This window comes from Rhinolophus ferrumequinum, chromosome 4 (genome assembly GCF_004115265.2).
Source record: "Rhinolophus ferrumequinum isolate MPI-CBG mRhiFer1 chromosome 4, mRhiFer1_v1.p, whole genome shotgun sequence".
NCBI lineage: Eukaryota > Metazoa > Chordata > Mammalia > Chiroptera > Rhinolophidae > Rhinolophus > Rhinolophus ferrumequinum.
This window is the reverse complement of record NC_046287.1, coordinates 29,195,130-29,214,358: the sequence shown is the minus strand read 5'-3', so window position 1 is coordinate 29,214,358 and position 19,229 is coordinate 29,195,130. Positions and strand designations below refer to the sequence as shown.

Genomic DNA, 19,229 nt, shown 5'->3' with positions numbered 1-19,229 from the left:
AACGTTTCTTTTTTCAAAGGTGCGCCAGCCTGTCATATGCATCAACAACCATGTATTTTGTTCAATTTGTATCGATCTGTGGTTGAAGAATAATAGCCAGTGTCCAGCATGCAGAGTCCCCATCACTCCGGAAAATCCTTGCAAAGAGATTATTGGTAAGGGCCTATTTTATAAACACATAGAAATAGATAAGAAACAGTCTGTAAATAGTGTATATTTAGAAGAAGACCAAAATAGACAACTTTCAATGATGTTATTTTGCAATATCATACTGGATGGATTGGTCATTTATATCATCCATAAGTGGAAGAACTGAGGAGCACAAGTCAGTATGAGAAATCTTAGAGCTTCTTGGAACTTACATTCTGGTAGAGGTTGTGCATGCAGACCAAAATATTAATAGTTTAAAACAGCAAATGTTTAAAGGCCAAGAAAAGACCCACAGAGTTCAGGCAAGCAGGTTCAATTAGGAACATAGAGAAAGACTTCATGAAGAGGTGGCCTTTAAGGTAGAGATTTAAGTATGGATAAAATTTCAACTTCTAAAGATTAGGGAAGGCATTTTATGCAGAGGAAATAGCGTGAACTAAAGTTTAGAGGTAGGAAAACATAAAGCATGTTGTTGGAAATGATCAGTAGTCTAGTTTGGGTCTGACTACTGAAATAAGACTGAAAAGGTAAATTAAGACTTCAGTGCAGAGACTCTTGAGTGACAGATTCAACCGGGGACTTGCTGTATGGATGAGAAGGATGAGGTGGGCATGATGGTTTTGAGCAAGGAAGTGGCATGACCCAAAATATGCTTGAAGAACATTACTCAGGTGATGATATGTAGGTTGGGCTGTAGGGGAGAGACAGGATGTGAGCAGTTCAGGTAGGAGGCTCTTGCCTAGGTGAGGGAGAATGTGAGTCTGGATTCAGGTAAAGAAAAGAACATTCAGGGCCATGCTAGTATGGGTAAGAGGGGGGTTAAGAATTGAACTAGAAGATCCTTGAAAAACATTTAAAGAGCTTTTTTAGTGTTGGGTTTTTGTTCTGCTCATATAAATTATTTTTCTCAGGTTGCAACAATTAAAATTATTTTTATTTGGTTTTGCTTTAGGAAAAATTGAAAGTAAATATATCATTAGCTATGTATAGAAAACCACCTTTCTGAAAACTTAAATCATTGTAGTAGTCCCAAATTAGGGGAAATAGACTTAAATAAGATTTTCACAATGGAAAGGGAAAAGAAGATATAAGCTAGAATAAAAGAACCAGTGGGACTTTGGAACTAAGAGCTCTGAAGGAGGACGCAGAGATAGCTCCGAGGTTTCTTTCTTGGGTGACGGGGTGAAGTCTGATAGAGGAATATTTCTCTGTCTGCTGCACACTGCAGCGTTAACCTCTGCTGCGAGTTTTCTAAGTGATTTTTCATGAATTCTTTCAAGTAAAATAGTTCTCTATCCTTGCATTTGGATAGAACGTCCTGAAAAAGAACATCTGTAAAATGCCTTTGGTATGATGATGCTAAGAAACATAAAGTCACCACAGCAATAAGGGAAGAGCTCTCAGGAAAAACTCATTTTGAGTATTTGTAAGGAGTCATTACTGGTAGACGATAATCCATTATAACTGAGTTGTTAGAATCAGTGAAAACACACGTTAATCTGTTAGTGTGTTACCAGTACCTAGATATGTTAGAATGAATATATTGGTTATGATAATATATATCAGAATGAATGTATCTATTATATGTTATGATGCGTAGGTAATTATATGTGAAATATATAGATACTATTGATAACATTATTTTTCTAATGTATCGGTATATATACACGTGTGTGTGTATATATACACACACACACGTATATATGTGTGTGTGTGTGTGTGTGTGTGTGTGTGTGTGTGTGTGTGTATGTATATATATATCGTGTTTCCCCGAAAATGAGACCTACCTGGACAATCAGCTCTAATGCGTCTTTTGGAGCCAAAAATAATATAAGACCTAGTCTTATATTGTGTTATATTTTATAAGATCCAGTCCTATAGTAAAATTAGACCGGGTGTTATATTAATTTTTGCTCCAAAAGACGCATTAGAGCTGATGGTCTGGCTACGTCATATTTTCGGGGAAACATGATATATACATATAATCATTGGTTTTATCATTATTTAACAATTATCTGGTATTAATATTTGCAGTAGTCTAAATGTGATAATTAATAAAATATAGTATTTGCCTTCATTAAGTTTGCTATAATAAGATGCAGATTTACTTACCTTTATAGGTAGGTAAAATTCAACATATTTTACTGAAGGTATTTCTCATGATGTTATTTGATATTTATCTTTTCTTAGGTTTGAGATAGAGAAAAGGCCAAGAAGGCAGCCCGAAGTATGCATATAAGTAGAAATCAGCTGGAGAACTGTATAAAACAATAAAAAAAGGGTTCATTTTTATTTTCATTCTGCCCAAATGAGAATGAAGTTAGATTTTTTTTTCCTGTAGGAGGGACCAGTGAAAGTGAACCTATGCTGAGCCATATAGTCCGGAAGCACCTTCGGAAAACTAGGCTTGAGTTACTCCACAAAGAATATGAGGTAAATAATAATTGAAATTTAAAATGATGACAACATTGAATTCAAGGTAAAACTGAGCTATCTCAGTTCCTGGACTTCTTAAACATCCAATGAAATCTTATTTTAATGTCAATTTAAAAATGCCTTATTTGATAAATTCTTTTTTCCTTTTCTGTTTCAAATAGAAGAAAGAAACAGATAGAAGTATTTTCTTTTTTTCTTTCTTTTATTTAAAATTTGTCCTCAACAGATCATTTTGTAAGTATTTACTCCCTCAAGAAGTTGGGAGATAAAAGAAAACCTCTTATAAAAGTCCAAACCCCACAAGAAATTAGGAGTGCTCTGGTGAATAATGACTACAGTGCTCATTCTGTTTTTGTTTTTGCCTATAAAGTTTTTGTTTTTGCCTATCACATCAGTTCTGAAAGTAAATATATTTATGTCAACTACCAGCAGAGAGAGTCTAATTCTTTTTTTTGTGTGTTTTTTAATAAAAATTGTATATAACATGATGTTTTGCTATACATATACATAGAGAAATTATTACATCAGTGAAGCCAATTAACATGTCCATCTCCTGACAAGGTTACTGTGCTTTTGTGGGTGTGCGCGTGCGCATGTGGTAAGAGCACCTTAAATCTCTTAGCAAATTTCCAGTATACAACACCATATTATTAACCATGGTCATCATGCTGGATATTACCTCTCCAGACTTATTTGTCCTACATAATTACAACATTGTACCCTTCAACCCCATCTCCCCATTTCCCCTCACCACCCCACCCCTGGTAACCAATGTATAACTCTCTGCTTCTATGTATTTTAGACTTTCTTAGATTCCCTGTATAAGTAAGATCGTGTAGTTTTCTTTCTGTGAAGGTGATATGATATAGTGATGGAATTTTTCCAAATTAGCCTCATGCTGGTAGAATACATATACTTTTGAATAGTAAACATTAAGCCCAGCTTTCATTTTATGTAGACTAAAAGGGGGATATTATGGATCTCTTCTTTTGATATGAAATATCTTTAAGTTAAACTACATACATGAAAACTACTTCAGGTGCCTCAAATTTTTTTCGAATAGAGTAGGGCATAAATAAATGACTGATAAACATTCATTCATATATGTGTTTTTCTGCTTGTATTTGTTTATTCATTAATGTATTAATTCAAACGAATGAAGTGATTTTCTCATTTTATAATTGTATTTAACTTGAAATGAACTATGATTTAAATAGTAAGTAATACTATCTGTGTTAATTCTAAAATGTATTCTTACAAACTTAATGAATATTTATCATACTTAGGTACTAATCAAATTAATCTTTTAGAAGATCACTGGCATATTGAGGTACTTGGAATTTATTTTCTAACAACAGAATTATTCAGTCTTAGTTTAAGAAGAAGTATCCATTATAGATGAATAAGTGGTATCACAGAAAAAAATTCCAGTCCAAATGTGTAATAATGGGATTTAAGATAATAAGCATCTAATGTATGGAGATGGAAAGAGAACCGACTCTGGGTGGTGAACACACAATGTGAGATATAGATAATGTATTACAGAATTGTACACCTCAAACCTATGTAACTTTACTAACAATTGTCTCCCCAATAAACTTTAATTAAAAAAAAAAGATAATAAGCAGTTCCAGATGGGGAAATCTAATACTTGGAATAGTCACGGGAGTAATTGAAGAAACAGAACGTAGAAAGTTAAAAATTAACTACAGGTATTATTCTGAAATGGAAAGTGGAAGGAAATGGTATATGGTTTCAACTCGTCAACTATAGAAGCAAAAACACAAACATGAAACAAAACTATAATATAATAGATCACCTTCATCAGCACTGTATTTTTAAATTTCCCTCAGTAAAGCAATTAAATACACCTCAGAATTTTTTTCTGAGGAATCTACTTCCTTTTTGAATTCATACGACTTTCGTTTCCTGGACATTTTACATAGAATCAAAGAGTTTACAGCTTTATTTTTAAAAAACTACAAACTATCACTGAATCTAAATGAAAAAAGCAGTGGGAATGCCAGTTTTTCTCAGAGTCAGAATACATTTTGAGAATTTCAACTGTGTGTGACTTTCTACCTACAAAACTGTTCTGATGCATACAGAATCTGTATCTACAGAATTTTGAGTATATAATTTAAAAACGCATCGGCCTCAGATTAGCTTATGTATGTGCTTAATGTCTGTGTCTACCTAATGGCTTTGCAATACTTTTTTAGGACGAAATAGATTGTCTGCAGAAAGAGGTAGAAGAACTCAAAAGTAAAAATGTCAGCTTGGAGTCACAGATCAAAACTATTCTGGATCCTTTAACCTTAATGCAGGGCAACCAAAATGAAGACAAACATCCAGTTGCAAATAATCCAAGTAAAACTGATCCAGAAACTGTAGCAGAGTGGAAGAAAAAACTTAGAACAGCTAATGAAATCTATGAAAAAATGAAAGATGATGTAGATAAGTTAAAGGAGGTAAGTTGTGGTTGTTTATAAAATTCTATTATAATTTTTTAAATTTCTATTACAGTTGCTTTTAAAATTCTGTAATATTGTAATTTCCTTCAAAAGTATAAATATCCATTTTATCTTGACTCTCATCATTAGATGATTTGTGGTGAAAGGACAGAATCCCTGGATGAGTACTTATCATCCAAGCAAGAGGAAAACTTTTTCTCCTTAAATGTCATTAGCCGCCAAGAAATATCAGGTGGTTCAATTTGTGACTATAATTGGAGACTCTATAGTGCTTCTGTATGAGTTTGCATCTTGTAGGAGAGTGACATCAATTTAAAGGATGTGTTTCTATTTCCCTTCTTTGTGGTTTACCTTAATTTTTTTTTAAGCTTTTGTCAGTGACTGCCCTGTATGCATAAAAACAAACACATATCCATTTCCCTACCTATAAAATGAAAGACTTGGACTGTATCTTTTCTAGCATTACCATTCTCTGATTTTTCAGATTGTAAGTAGTTAAAGGCTTAAGGAAGAATTCCAAGAGAGCTGTGAGTAGCCTCTTTAGACTACTTCATACAAAAGGATATTGTGGCTTATGAGACGGGTTCATTTTTTTCAATTATTCTTCCATCCATCCAATAAGATAGAGATGGCATACCGTAGGTGAAAAAGCCAAATCTCTAGAATTTTCCATTCTAGAAAAGGAGATAAGATCCATGCAGTCAGCACTAGAGATTATAAGCAAGTGCTGTATGTCTTTGTTTGCCAGACGGACCAGCCTGTAGCTTGACTTCAGCTTTATCCACAATGGAGTCTTGTTGTGCAGAGTGGAGATCATTTTGTGGTATCCAGGTCTACCACCACGCATTCAACCTATCTGCATTCCCTTTAAATACTGTAACTGTACTGAATTACTAAATCCTGCCTCCTAAAATCATTAATGAGCTCCATATGATACTTTAAAGAAGTACCACCACATACTGGCCCTTTGGTCCCCATGTGGTTAAGTAGCAGAGAAGTATCTGCAACTTAGTGTAAATACTAAGCCATTTTCAAATACCTACATATAAAAGAAATGCCATTTGGGCTCAGAAAAAAGAAAAAAAAACTACAGACATAATTGTACTGAGTTTGTGACAAGTTTAGGGGAATTGAATATTGATGGCCCACATTAGCATGTTGGTTTGTCTAAGAAAAGGACACAAAAAGGAAAGGCAGCTGGGACAGTATAGTATTTGTCTCTGCCATGTCCCCGTTAACTTCCCTTCCTCTTTTTGAGCCATCAGTAAGTTTTATGTGGCCTCCTTTATAGTTACTAAACTTCATTTAAGTTTCTGGCATTAAATGCTTCTTACAGCATGTGGCTTGGTCTCATAAGAGTGGTGTAGGGGATGTATGTAAAGGGAAAGTATAGAAAGCACAGTTTTTCTTCTCCCTTTTAAAGGTCACATGTTAAATTCAATGTCCAAAGCTACCGTGAGACCTCAGAATTATTTGGGATATGTAATAAGCCCATTTTGGGTGCCTAGCGATGGTATTAGGTAGTACTGGGCAATAAACTGCGGCACAAATGAATTAGAAACCACGGTTTGTAGGGCAAAATCTGAATGTGAAGGACAAAACAATAACGTACTATCAATTAAATGCAGGTGTTCAAAATTCAGAGTAAAGGAGTACTTAGAGTGAGGAAAATGGACCTTTTTTCTGATGTTTTCAGGGCTGAGTGAGTTTTGAACCGTTACGAGGCCATACCCAACAGTGTTGAGAATGCAAAATAGCTGAAGACATCATTACTCTTTTAGATGCAACAAATAGACAGAACTCTGCCCTTTGTAGTCTTTATGACCCTAACACTCCTGAATTTGAAAATATCTCCGGATAGTTGAGGAATTAGCCAGCCCTTAAAGAGAATGTTAGAGAAACCCGGGCCTGGTGAGAGACCTTGAAATACAGTGATATAGTATAGAGGGGAAAAGAAATCTCAAATGAGTTTCTAATTTAAGCTTATCGTCATCAAAAAGTATTCACTTAAGTGCCTCCTCTTATGGTGCTATGCTTGAGAGATTAATTCATTGTCTGTGTGTATGAGGAAGTAAATGACTCTTCTTATGTCTTCAGAGGGGCAGTAATGGTGTTTATCAGTCACTTAAGGAATTAACCCTCCACAATCCAGGTTGTGTTGCAACCATGAAGATAAGCAGGTGCTCAGAGCCCAAAAGGAACCTGCATGAATCTAGGAGAGTTAGACTTTGTTCTCTGCCTTGCTTCTCTGGCCATCCTCCGGGGCATTTTTGTGTGGATGGGCAAGTAATATAGTCAGAAGTTCTGGAAATTAGTCAAATACATTGGTCCAATGTTTGAAATCTGTTTGTTTAAATCTTATTGGTTTAAACCTTTCAGTTGACGGTTCTTGTGACCCATTACTTTGAATGTTAATGTTCTAGTCAAACAATGAATTTCTCTTGCCAAGTAGGTGAGATTGGTTTCCATTCTAGAAAGTCTTATATTTCTTCAGAATTCAAAAAATGCAATGACGAGGCAATTTAAAGGCAGCAGCTTTTAAGAAAACTCTAAAATTTATATATACTACTTTTCAGGCTGTCCAGAATCAATATTAAGCCTCTAGATTTTCCCGCAATTAATGTTTTGTTAGGTAATTTTTAAGTATCATACAATTAAAAAAATAAAGTCAATCTTGGGATTTTTTTTTTAATCAAAAGAGAATCCATAGAATTTATTACAAAATATTAGCTCAGTTTTGAGAGTCTCAGAAGTTGTGAGCCAGGGCATTTGGGAAAGCCTTTTGAAGAAAGAAATCAAGTGATTTAATCATATTAGATTTGTTATCACTAAAAAAACTTTTTAAGTAGCAACCAAAAATCAGTCTCAAAGTCAAGAATTAACTCAGCATAAGTTTTGCAAATAATTGCATGTGGTATAATGTTATCATGCTTAGAGTATTCCGTTATGTAAAAAAGGGGAAAAAATGTCATTAGTATAGTCCCTTAATGACGCTAAGCTAACTAACATAGCTCCGTTTATTTCCCTGGATAGAAGATTTGCAGAGTGCTTGGGGAATACTGATTTCAAATGCTTGGAATACTGATTTCAAATTCACAGTTTCACAAGTCATTCCCAGTGATGATTTTAGGTTTCTGAAGGCCATGCTCTAGCATTCAGTTTTCTGGTATTATTACTCTAAAAAAATACTGATGGCTCATGTCATAGTTTTTACAAGGCACTTTCATTTTAGCTTGTGCTTGATTATTTTCAACTCTTTTTTTTTTTAAGGCAAATAAAAAATTGAAATTGGAAAATGGTGGCCTGGTGAGGGAGAATTTACGACTGAAGGCTGAACTTGATAACAGATCACCCCAGAAGTATGTATTTTGTTCACAGAGCAATGTTTCAGATTATGTCAGTGTTTTAGAATAAGTTTTTATTGTATGTGTTCTGCATTTGATTCTTTATTGAAGCATGTAGTTTTAAGAAGAATGTCTTGCTTCTAAACGTCAAGTGTAAAGCGATGGTATTGAGACTAAACTCTTAGTCTTAATTAAGACTAATTTTGAAGAAAGGATTTCATTCTTATCGTTTTACCTTATCTGATTAGCAAGAGGATTGTTTTGTGACCTAAAACAGGTGAACTTTCACTTGGTTTTACATGTAACTGTTTAATAGTACTAAAAAACAGTAGGGAGACTAACATAATGCCCTTTAGAAGTCTTCTGAAATAATCTTAATAATAGTTAATGTTCATATAGTGCTTTCTCTTTGCCCGGTATAACAACCTGTGATGTAGAACTATTTTCATTTACGGATGAGGAAGTGGAGGCATAGAGAGAAATTAAGTTGATTTATCAAAATCTGCACAGCTAATAAGTAGTGGAAATTGGACTTGAACACAGGTAGTTCAGACCCAGATTCTGTCTTCTGTGCCATTACACTGAAAATCATTACACTTTTACACTACCCATTAGACTAAAAAGCCTATCTGAAATAGAATTTAAGGCATTAATTGTTCATTTTTACTGATCTGAACTATACAACTAAGTGATTTTATTCTTCCTGTTATGATTGGATAGTTTTAATTCAGTTCCCAAATGTAAGAGATTGCAGGTATTGACCCGCTTAACAATCTGTTTAAAATTCTAAGAAACAGTTGAGACTTAAGAGTTGAATATGGAGAAAAGATGGGATATGGCACTTGAAATTTTTCTAGGGAAAAAAATGACAAGTGAGAAGAGAATATGGCCCCCATCCCTCTCTGAGGGGTGGCACGCCACACTTTCTTCCCATCCATCCACTAGATTTCATTCCTAGTGGAAAAACACAAGGCAGGCGTAAGCAAACAAGGGATATTTGGCCTACTTGAAATAGCTCTCTGCTTGTCATTTGAAAAGGAGAAAATGTTGCCTTCAGTAAAACCAAGTGTGGTAACAGGAAATGGTAGAAGCAAACCATAATTACTCAAAACAGAGATAACTAACCAATAGGAAAAGAAGCATAGCTTTTACTTTTCAATAGTTCCTTCCCCTGTCTTCTCCAACCTCATTTTGCTTTCACTCCAGATAATGTCCTTCTTTGACAAATGAGTGAAATAAGCTTAGGAAGTGTTGCTGTTATGTGGTGGTTTTGAATCTCTGCTCCTCTCATTTATTGGCAGTGCGCCTTGCCAGTCATAGTAATGCTTGTCCATTAGCCATTTCCCACAGCATGCTGAATGGAACTAAAGCTATTTTGTTTGTAGCTTTTATTTCTTGAAAAGTTGCCCACCCACATTTCAGATTTAATGCCAGCTCCCAGAATGTGTGTTTTTAAATATCCATGGCTCCAGCCTGATAAGTAACTGACGAACCTCACCTGAAAAAACCTGGCCTCTGCCTATTCTAACAAGCAGCCACACTTCTGAATCCCATGTAACTTTAGGATTTGCTATCTTTAACTTCCATGCCTTCCCTTCAGGGGAAGGCGATAGTTTCACTTAAAAAAATGATACTAACTGACCCCTATTCCAGATCAATTTGCAATGCACTGAGGTATTAAATGCACTGCATTTGATTTATAGCCTTGTTCACCCTGCGTCACCAAACCCTAGTGGAATTCAGAGAGAAACTGACCACTACTGAAAATACCCAGATCTGGTTCACTTGAAGAGAGCCTCTATTTGTATTGAAAAGAAGACGAAAATTCAGTTTAAAAGTACCTGTAAGCAAGTAAAAACCATTCTATTTTGTTCCCTTGATTAGGAAGCATCTTGACCAATTATTTTCTGTTGTCTACTTAGTTAGATGTCAAGGAATGCTTTTTATTCACATGGCCTTAGTTTCTGATGTATCCTTCAGATTATGCAGATATATTCTATAAATCATGCAGGCGAGGTTTAAAATTTAGACACTAGAGAATTTAAAGTAGGAAGTCATATTTGCCACCTTGGGCTGCCATAACAAAATACTATCGATGGGGTGGCTTCAACAAAGGATATTTATTTTCTCACAGTTCTGGAAGCTAAAAGTCCGAGATCAAGGTTCAGCAGTTTGGGTTTCTGGCGAGGACTGTTGGCTTACACACAGCCAGCCACCTTCTCACTATGCTTTCACATGTCAGAGAGAAAGAGATGTCTGGCCTCTCTTCCTCCTCTTATAAGGACACCAATCCTCTCAGATTAGGGCCTCATCCTTATGATCTAATGTAACCTTAATTACCTCCTAAAATTCCTCTTAAGTATGGTCACATTGAGCGTTAGGGCTTCAGCATATGAATTTGGCAGGTGGGGGTGAAGAGGTGGGAAAAACAATTCAGTCCATACTGGAATTTATTTCTTTTCAAGATACTCAAACAAGTATCATGCTAGTGCTCCAAAATTAGAATTGATGTGTTTAGAAAGAGGGGAACTTAAACGTTTACATTGTTCTCAAGTAGACAGTATTGTACAAAAGTAATACATTGCAAACAGTGCTCTAATCTTTTAAAATGAAGATCTGGATTATCATTTATCTCCTCTGTTACTGTTTTTCTATTCTATCTTTTACCCTCCATTATATCCAGTCTTAAAGTGTACCTGGATACTTTTCCTTCCTCGACTTTAACTTAAAATCCCTTTGGAGCAGTGTGGCAGATATCCTACAAAGTTTCAATATCCATTCTATTCCTCGTCCGAAATTCATTGTGCTAATATCTAAACTGGCGGTCAGGAAATTTGATCTTTTTCTTTGACTTTATTTAGCCACTTCCTGAATTCTTCTTTCTGTTCTAAAATAAGTTATTTCACCTGGGAAAAACCATCTGTTTGCCCTTTCAGTTTTCTCCTAACATGAATTCCTAAGAGAATCAGATTTGATATTCAGAACTCAGGAAGTGGTGCCATATCCTTTAGTTGAAAGGCTGATATCTGAAGAAAACTCACTCTCCCAGCCAACCCAGAAATACTGAATGCTGATTTACTTAACGTTGTCTAAGATACTTTGAACTATACAAAATAAATACTCTTCCTGACCCCTAAAGTAGGTTAGATTTCCTTACTGTATATAATTTCTCTTACTAATGTGTGCTTTCCCTTCTTAGCACATACCACAATTGCTAATAATTAATATTTTGTGTAATTATTTGTTTTATGGCTTTCTTCTGTTTGAGCTAGGGCTGTAGTTGTATTCACTGTTGTAGCCACTGTATTTCCTAGAGTTCTGGCTCATATTCTGCTCCTGATAACACATTTGTTGAGTAAATGAATGAAAAACATAGCCCCTTGGACTGTGAGGAAGCAGACAGACAAATCCAGAATGTGGGACACTCAATGGGAAAAACGACGAGATTCAGTCATTAAATCATTGGCACAGTGGGAGGGGGAGGCCGCTTTACAGTAAAAAGAACTAAGAGACACGATAACCAAATGCAGTACAGTTCACCCTTGAAAAACATGGGTTTGAACTGCATGGATCCGCATACTGTGTACTTTTTTCAATAAATATACAGTTGGTTCGCCATACACCCTGGGGTTTCACATCTTGCATTCAGCCAATCGCAGATTGAAAACAGCATTTTCGACGCGCTGTTAGGAATCCCTGGATGTGGAGGGCTGACTGTGGGTTGTTCTGTGCCGTTTTATATAAGGAACCCATCCGCCACAGATACCAATGGATGGCAATAGTTAAGTTTTGGGGGAGTCAAAAGTTAGTTTATATAAGGGAATTGAGTATCCACAGATTTTTCAACTGTGAGGGGGATGAACACCCCTAACCCCCACGTTGTTCAGGGGTCTACTGTATATGGATTATGTTTGGATATTGATTAATAACAAATGTCCAGACATTTTTGAGGTAATTATGTAAATTTAAATATGAATTAGATATTAGATTATTCTAAGGAATTATTGTTAATTTTGTTTAGGTATTGCAGTTGCTTAAGAAAATGTCTTTTTTTAAAGAAATGCAAACTAAAATATGGACTATAAAATGTTTTAACAAAATAAAGGGATATATATATACACATATATATATATGTGTGTGTGTGTGTATATATATATATATATATATATATATGAAATGAGTCAAAATCCTGATAAGTGTTGAAAGTGGGTGATGAATATATGGGAGTTTGTTACATATTTCTCCCTACTTCTGTGAATGCTTGAACATTTTTATAATAAAAAATCAAAACCAACAAAACATGGTTCCTGCCTCCAAGAAGCTCATAATCTAATGAACTTGAGAGACAAAAATATATGAAACAATGAAATACTAAACAGATATGAAGCGAAAAAGCAGAGACTGCAATGTGAGTTCAGAGAATGGCAGGTGGGTTGTAGTGATGACAGTCTTTCTCAAAGAAGCAGGATTTGAGCCCAGCTTTGAAGGATGGAGATTTCAATGAGGAAGAAGGCATTCTGAGCAACAGGAAGAATGTGAGCTGTTAGAAGTACTGTGGTCCCTCTAGCTCCAGTCCCTTCTCTCTGGTAACAGCTACAGGTCATGCTCAAGAAAGATGGTGGCTTCCCTCCCAAACTCATCAGAGCAGAAGTCCTCTGTGTAATTTGCACAGCTCTCTATTGTGACCATCATCAATAACCCTAGTAAATAGCTGGTTGGCATGACTCCACTGTCTCCACTACTCTGCTCTCAGGAGAAAGGCCTGTTCCCGGTCCACTGTTTAGTGGGGAATGCCAACAGTGTCACACCTCCATGTGGTAAGAAACAAGAACAGGAAGGAAAGACTTAAGTATTGCGTTTCTCATATTCCTAAGTTCCCTTGGCTTTACTTTCTATTCCTGAACTGTTCCAGGAAATGTGGATACATTTGTCCTTGATAGAATTAGGAGTTCTTTAGTGATATGTTAGCTTGAAGAAGTATGAAGAATTTACTTGTAAAGCATTTGAAAGTTCCATACCCTCTCACCAAGTTCTCTCTGTTCAGTTGTGCCATTTTTTTGCTCCTGGCATGCGTGATAAGCAGGGTTTGTTCCATGTTGTCAGCTATTAGGAGGCTTTAGCAGAGCAGTTCTTGCATTCAGCTACTAACTCACCTTAATAGCATAGGGTATAAAACTTCATAGGTCATTATATCAAACTTGGTTATAATTGGATTAATGACCTTCCTTTCTATAAATATGTATTCAGGAATGTTACGTATTCTTGTGATTGTGTCGTTAGTGAGATCTATGGGTTTGATAATCTCTCCTTGCATGCAGCACCTCTTTTACTGCACAGCAACTCCAAGGCTTGTCATTATGGACCAGTCTTCACCCTTGCCCCAGCTTCTTCTGGGGGAGGATAAAGGCTGCAGATACTCTCCAGACAGTCAGCAGTATTTCCTGTTACAGCATGTGAAAAGAAATGCCCTGAGGAAGAAAGAATAGGCTTCATAGATTAGGGTCTGGCTTCCTTCCCTTTTTGCTGTTATTTGTGTTCCTTGAGCCATCTCGTCTATTCCCATGGCTTTAATAATAATCTACCTGTATGTCAAAGATTACAAAAGAAAATTTAAATCATTGGCCTCACCTTTTCTCCTGAACTATGGATTCACGTTCCCATCTGTCCACTTTATACGTTTACCTGAGATCCTATACCTTACATTTAGAGCAAAGAGGTTAAGTACAGTCTTGTGCTGCATAACGTTGATTAAGTCAATGAACGACCATATATACAACAGTGGACCCATAAAATTATAATGGAACCGAAAACTTCTTATCGCCGATGACATCACAGCTGTTGTGACCTAGCACAGCACATTAATCACGTGTTTGTGGGGATGCTCGTGTAAACAAACCTACTGCGCTGCCAGCTGTTCAAAAGTATTGCGCATACAATTAATTACAGTACTGGGTTATACCACCCAGGTTTGTGTAAGTACAGTATGATGTTCGCACAAAGGTGAAATCTGCCTAACATCGCATGTCTCAGAACATGTCCCCATCTTAAGTGGTGAATGACTGTACAGTAGCCCGCCACCTGCTCTTACCTGCAGTTTTGCTTTCCACAGTTTTAGTTACCTGTGGTTACCAGTGGTCTAAAAATATTAAATGGAAAATTCCAGAAATAAACAATTCATAAGTTTTAAATTGCACGCCATTCTTAGTAGCATGATGAACTCTCACGCTGTCCGGCTCCCTCTTCCCAGGAACTGGTTATCCCTTTGTCCAGCATGTTCAGCATGGATGTGCTCCCGCCCCTCAGTTACTTAGTAGCCATCTCAGTTATCAGTGTGGCAGTGTGGCTGTACTGTGTCAATATAGCGGTGCTGGCACTCAAGTAACTGTTCCTTAATGATGACCCCAAAGTCATTCATATAAATTTTATTACAGTATATTTATTATATTATAGTTATTCTATTTTATTATTGTTGTTAATCTTTCATTGTGCCTAATTTATACATTAACGTTTAGCATAGGTATGTATGTATGGGAGAAAACATGGTATGTATAGGGTTTGGTACTATCCGTGATTTCAGGCGCCCTCCAAGGGGCTTGGAACGTATGCCTTGCAGATGAAGGGGAACTACTGTAAATGCTTAGCTCTGGAGACACAATATCTGGATTCAAATTTCCCTGCTTTTGCTTTGCCTCTTCTTCCCTTACCCAATTCATTCATTTTCACCTTTTTATAACGTATAAATTAAGTTTAAATCTCCTACCTAAAACTATCCAGAGTTTTCCTGAAATAAAGTTCAGGTACTTCACAAGCTAGTCTACGCTTGCCTGTTCTTCTTCATCTCATTCCCATTCCCCTAGCTCATCCTGCTCTGGCCATACTGACTTTTTTCTGTGTCTATTAGGTTGGTGCAAAAGTAACTGCAGTTTAAAAGGCTAAAAATAATTGCAAAAACCACAGTTCCTTTGCACCAACCTAATGAAACATGCTAGACTTTCCCTCTCTGCTTAGAATGTTCTGCTTCCAGATCTTTATGTGGCTGTCTCCTGTCATCGATGCAGAGAGACCTTTCCTGATCATTCAATCAAAAGCAGCTCTCTGCTTTAGCACCTTCTACTTCCCCGCTCTGTCTTACAGTGACACCATCGTAACAAAATCATGGTGGGGTGAAGCAGTTCAGTGTGGTTATGAGCTCTCCTAGGAGCCAGGCACCCTCGGACTGAACGCTGGCTTTGTTTGCTTACTACCTCTGATTTGGAGGAAGATGTTTTAACCTTTCTGCATCTCAGTTTCTGTCTTCTGTGAAATGGGGACAATAGTACTACCTATCTAGTTGTAGTGAGAGTGAAGGGAAATAAAACTTGAAATGCACTTAGAGCCCATGGTTAATGCTCAGTGTTACAATATTACTGTCTTCTTAGCCCTTACCACTGTCTTAAATTATCTTGTTCGCTTAATTGCTTGACTTGTTTCTTGTCTGTCTCCTTCTTTCTAAACTTTAAGCTCCACAAGGGGTAGAACCTAGCTGTTAGCTCCCTCACTTGCAAAACCCCAGCACCTGAAAGGCACCTGATGAATATTTGTTGAATAATTAAATTAATAAATAACCTCTTGGAGCCTTCGTTTTCTTTGTGTAAAATGTCGATAATATGGTATTGTAAGGTTTAAAAGAAATAATTTTATGTTTGGCATGATATGTAGCACAAAGAACTGGTAGACGTGTCTGTGTGTGTGTGTGTGTGTGTGTGTAAATAATTGTATCTGTATCTATCCCACGTAAAAGATTGTTTCTCCTCTTGCTTTGTTCCTATTCTTCTTAATGGCTTCACTGCTCATCTGGTGGCCTAAGATAAAAACCCCAGTCTTCCTATGTTTCTCCACCACTTCTCCTCATTCCACACTTAATTGTTCACTATATTCTATGCATCCTACCTCTTAAATGCCTTTGAAATCCATCTTCTTCTCATTCCCACTGGTTTAGATCCACATGATTTTGTGCTTGGTCTATTTTAACAACCTTCCTGCTTGCTCTTCTTTTCTACTCTCAACCCTGAACATCTGCTGTATCGTTGCCTCAGTTCTAGAATATAAATTTGATCGTCTCACTCTCCTGCTTAATAATCTTTGGTGATTCCCCCTTGCCTGTAAATTAAAACCCAAATTTCTTAGTATCGTACATGTGAGGCTCCTTACTAATATGACTTAAGTTTGGCCTTCTCGTCTCCTCTCCAGCCTCCCCTTTCTTGCACTCTGCTTTGGCCATGCTGAATTTCTCACTGGGCCCAGATTCGCCGTGTTGTGACAGGTCTTTGTATCTTTGCCTTTTCCTTTGCCTTCCCTGGTCCTCTCCATTAGTCTCTCCTTTTTATTCTGCCTGGTGCATAATACCCATCCTTTGAGATCTAGCCAGGTTGTGTCTATCTGTAAGGCCCTCCATGATTTCTCGAGACAGAAGGAACACTATCCTCTTGTTCCTCCCATTGTTCTATCATATTGTTTTAAGGATCACACTATATACTGACCAGTTCCATGACTGTCATGCTAAGTTAATCTACCAGCTCCTTGGAGCTAAGACGTATTTTTAAAAATGCATGCATATATACATCTATATAAAAATACGTGCGCGTGGATGCATGTGCTTTCCCATGGCAGAAGGAAGGAGTCCTTATACTCTAGTCCTCTATCCTGCCACTGGGAGGGAACTGACCAGGGAATTGCGATTTTCAGCTTTCTTGAAACTCAAAGACCAAAAGGTTTAAGAGGGCAAGAAACCAGATTCCTGGCATTTTCTCCAAGTGAGGAGAGCAGAAGGATTTCCTGAAGTTGACGCCTAGTCACTAGGAGTCAGAAAGGGGAAAGGAGGAGGTGCTGTTAGGGCTTGCCTGGCTCCCAGACAAGGTTTCTTGTCTGAGTCGCCTCATTTGAACTGGGTGTCCTGCCCTTAAGATGTCTCCGTGCTGACTCTGTGCTGTGGCCCCTTCCTCGTCCACGGGTCTGCTCTTCCTAAGCTGTGTTTTAGGCCAGGCCTGCATCACTGGGACGGCTCCTGGCTTTCGAGTTTCTCGGCAGCACCTCTGGTCTTGCTGACCTTGCCTGTTGTCCCTTCTTGACCTATTCTGGCCTTTTTTGTTTCTCGTGATTCTGCTCTGACAAACGCCATGATTCCTGGTATTTGACCCCAGCCTGATCCAATGAGTGATTCTGTTGTGCCCTTTGGTTTTCCCGGAAGGGGAACTTGTAGACTGTCAGGGGAGCCTGATCATACCCTGGGGCCAGACTGTGACAGCCAGGTGTGCTCAGGCCCCTCAGCTGCCTGAGGGGCCCTTCTCTGGATGTGCAGCTAATTGGGGGTGGACAGTTACTGCAGGTTTCTGTCAGCTTGTCTTTATTGTATTGATAAGATATTTCAAGAGCCTGCAGTGCATGCTAATGACTGAGCAACTGGGTTTCCAGAAAGATTATGAACTGCTTCGGAACAAGGATGATGTCTTTTACTCCTTTTGTTTCCCTTCCTCATAGCCCCTCAGTGTGCATTAGTCCTCAGTAACTGTTATCTGAGTACTAATTACAGGGTGGTTGGATCACAGTTTTCAGTTTTGTTTTATTTTGTTTCAGATTGTTCCTTGTGCTGGGAGAGATTGATTTAACTATAGGGAAAAATATATCGATAGATACTAGTCCAGAGATTTTAAAGTATGCTTTTTTCACCAAAGCATAGTTGTACTCTTACATTATTGAGATTTTGTTGTTATTAAGGTTATTGTATTTTGGGGAAAAGTGTAAGTCCTTTATTCCTCTTGGAACTGTAAAAAGATATGAAATAGCATGTCTTCAGGTTCTCTCCTTCCATGAAAGATCGGGATCCCCACTGATGTCATGTAAACAAGGTTGATCTTTTCAGAAAGAAAATAAGGGCATTTCTGAGATTGAAATGAAATATGTTTATTAAATAGAATGGACTTTATTCCACAGTAAGTTAGCCCACCTTCACAGGCAGTATATACATATGGGGAAGCCCTTTTAAGAGACCGACCACAAACGGGAATCTGTTCTTCATTTTATACCTGCTGCCCAATACTCGGGTTGTTTTTAGTAAGAATTTCCAGGTATCTCAGCAAGAATTTTCGACACCACAATTTTTGACTACACATGCCTGGTAAGTTTAATAAAATAAACATACACACACATAAAACTTACCTTAAAATTGTGTTATAATATGAGCTACTATTTTTAAATTCTGCTCTCCATTTGAAAGCTTGCAAAGCAAACGTTACCTTAATTTTTAAACAGTGCTTTTAGAAGGCATAGGGAGGAGAAATGGCCGCAAAGGCCTCGATTCTTGATTCTTTGTCTAGTTCCACTGTCATGTGACCTTTGTTTTGAAGGGGGAAAAGTGTGACTTTTTTTTTTTAATTCTTGCAAATAATGAAACACTTTAGAATTTATGATTAAACTAAGATGCAACATAACATACTTGCATTTTTCCCCCTCAATATTATACCCTGAAAGAAGTACCTATGTGATGTTTAGGCCTTAAAATTTTGTTTTTAAATTTTTGCCTGTTTCACGTAAGTAGCATTGTTTCCTCATAGCTGAAGACACCTGCTGATTGTGCATGAGGTAGATAAGATGATCCCGTATACTTTCTATACTTAGCACACTTATAGGTGGGGCTTTCAGTTCATAGCTCTGGTTCAGATTTAATCTTCATGTCTCTGGTTAAAATAGCCACCCTCTTTGGGTTGGCATTTGCCAGGGTGATCTGTTTGTGCTGTAGTTTTCTGCAATACTGCTGTAAAAAAATGATCTTTGGAAGTTTCAAAATATT

At 37.1% G+C, this 19,229-nt stretch overlaps 1 protein-coding gene across 1 annotated transcript in view; it reads left to right on the top strand.

The window, feature by feature from the left end:
• OBI1 (ORC ubiquitin ligase 1) overlaps positions 1-19,229 on the top strand; it is a 38,861-nt gene that overhangs the window by 10,050 nt on the left and 9,582 nt on the right. Inside the window, exons 2-5 of the mRNA XM_033105007.1 lie at positions 20-155; positions 2,492-2,583; positions 4,809-5,057; positions 8,331-8,419. Coding sequence (XP_032960898.1) covers positions 20-155; positions 2,492-2,583; positions 4,809-5,057; positions 8,331-8,419 — 566 coding nt within the window. The remainder of the gene's footprint in view (positions 1-19; positions 156-2,491; positions 2,584-4,808; positions 5,058-8,330; positions 8,420-19,229) is intronic.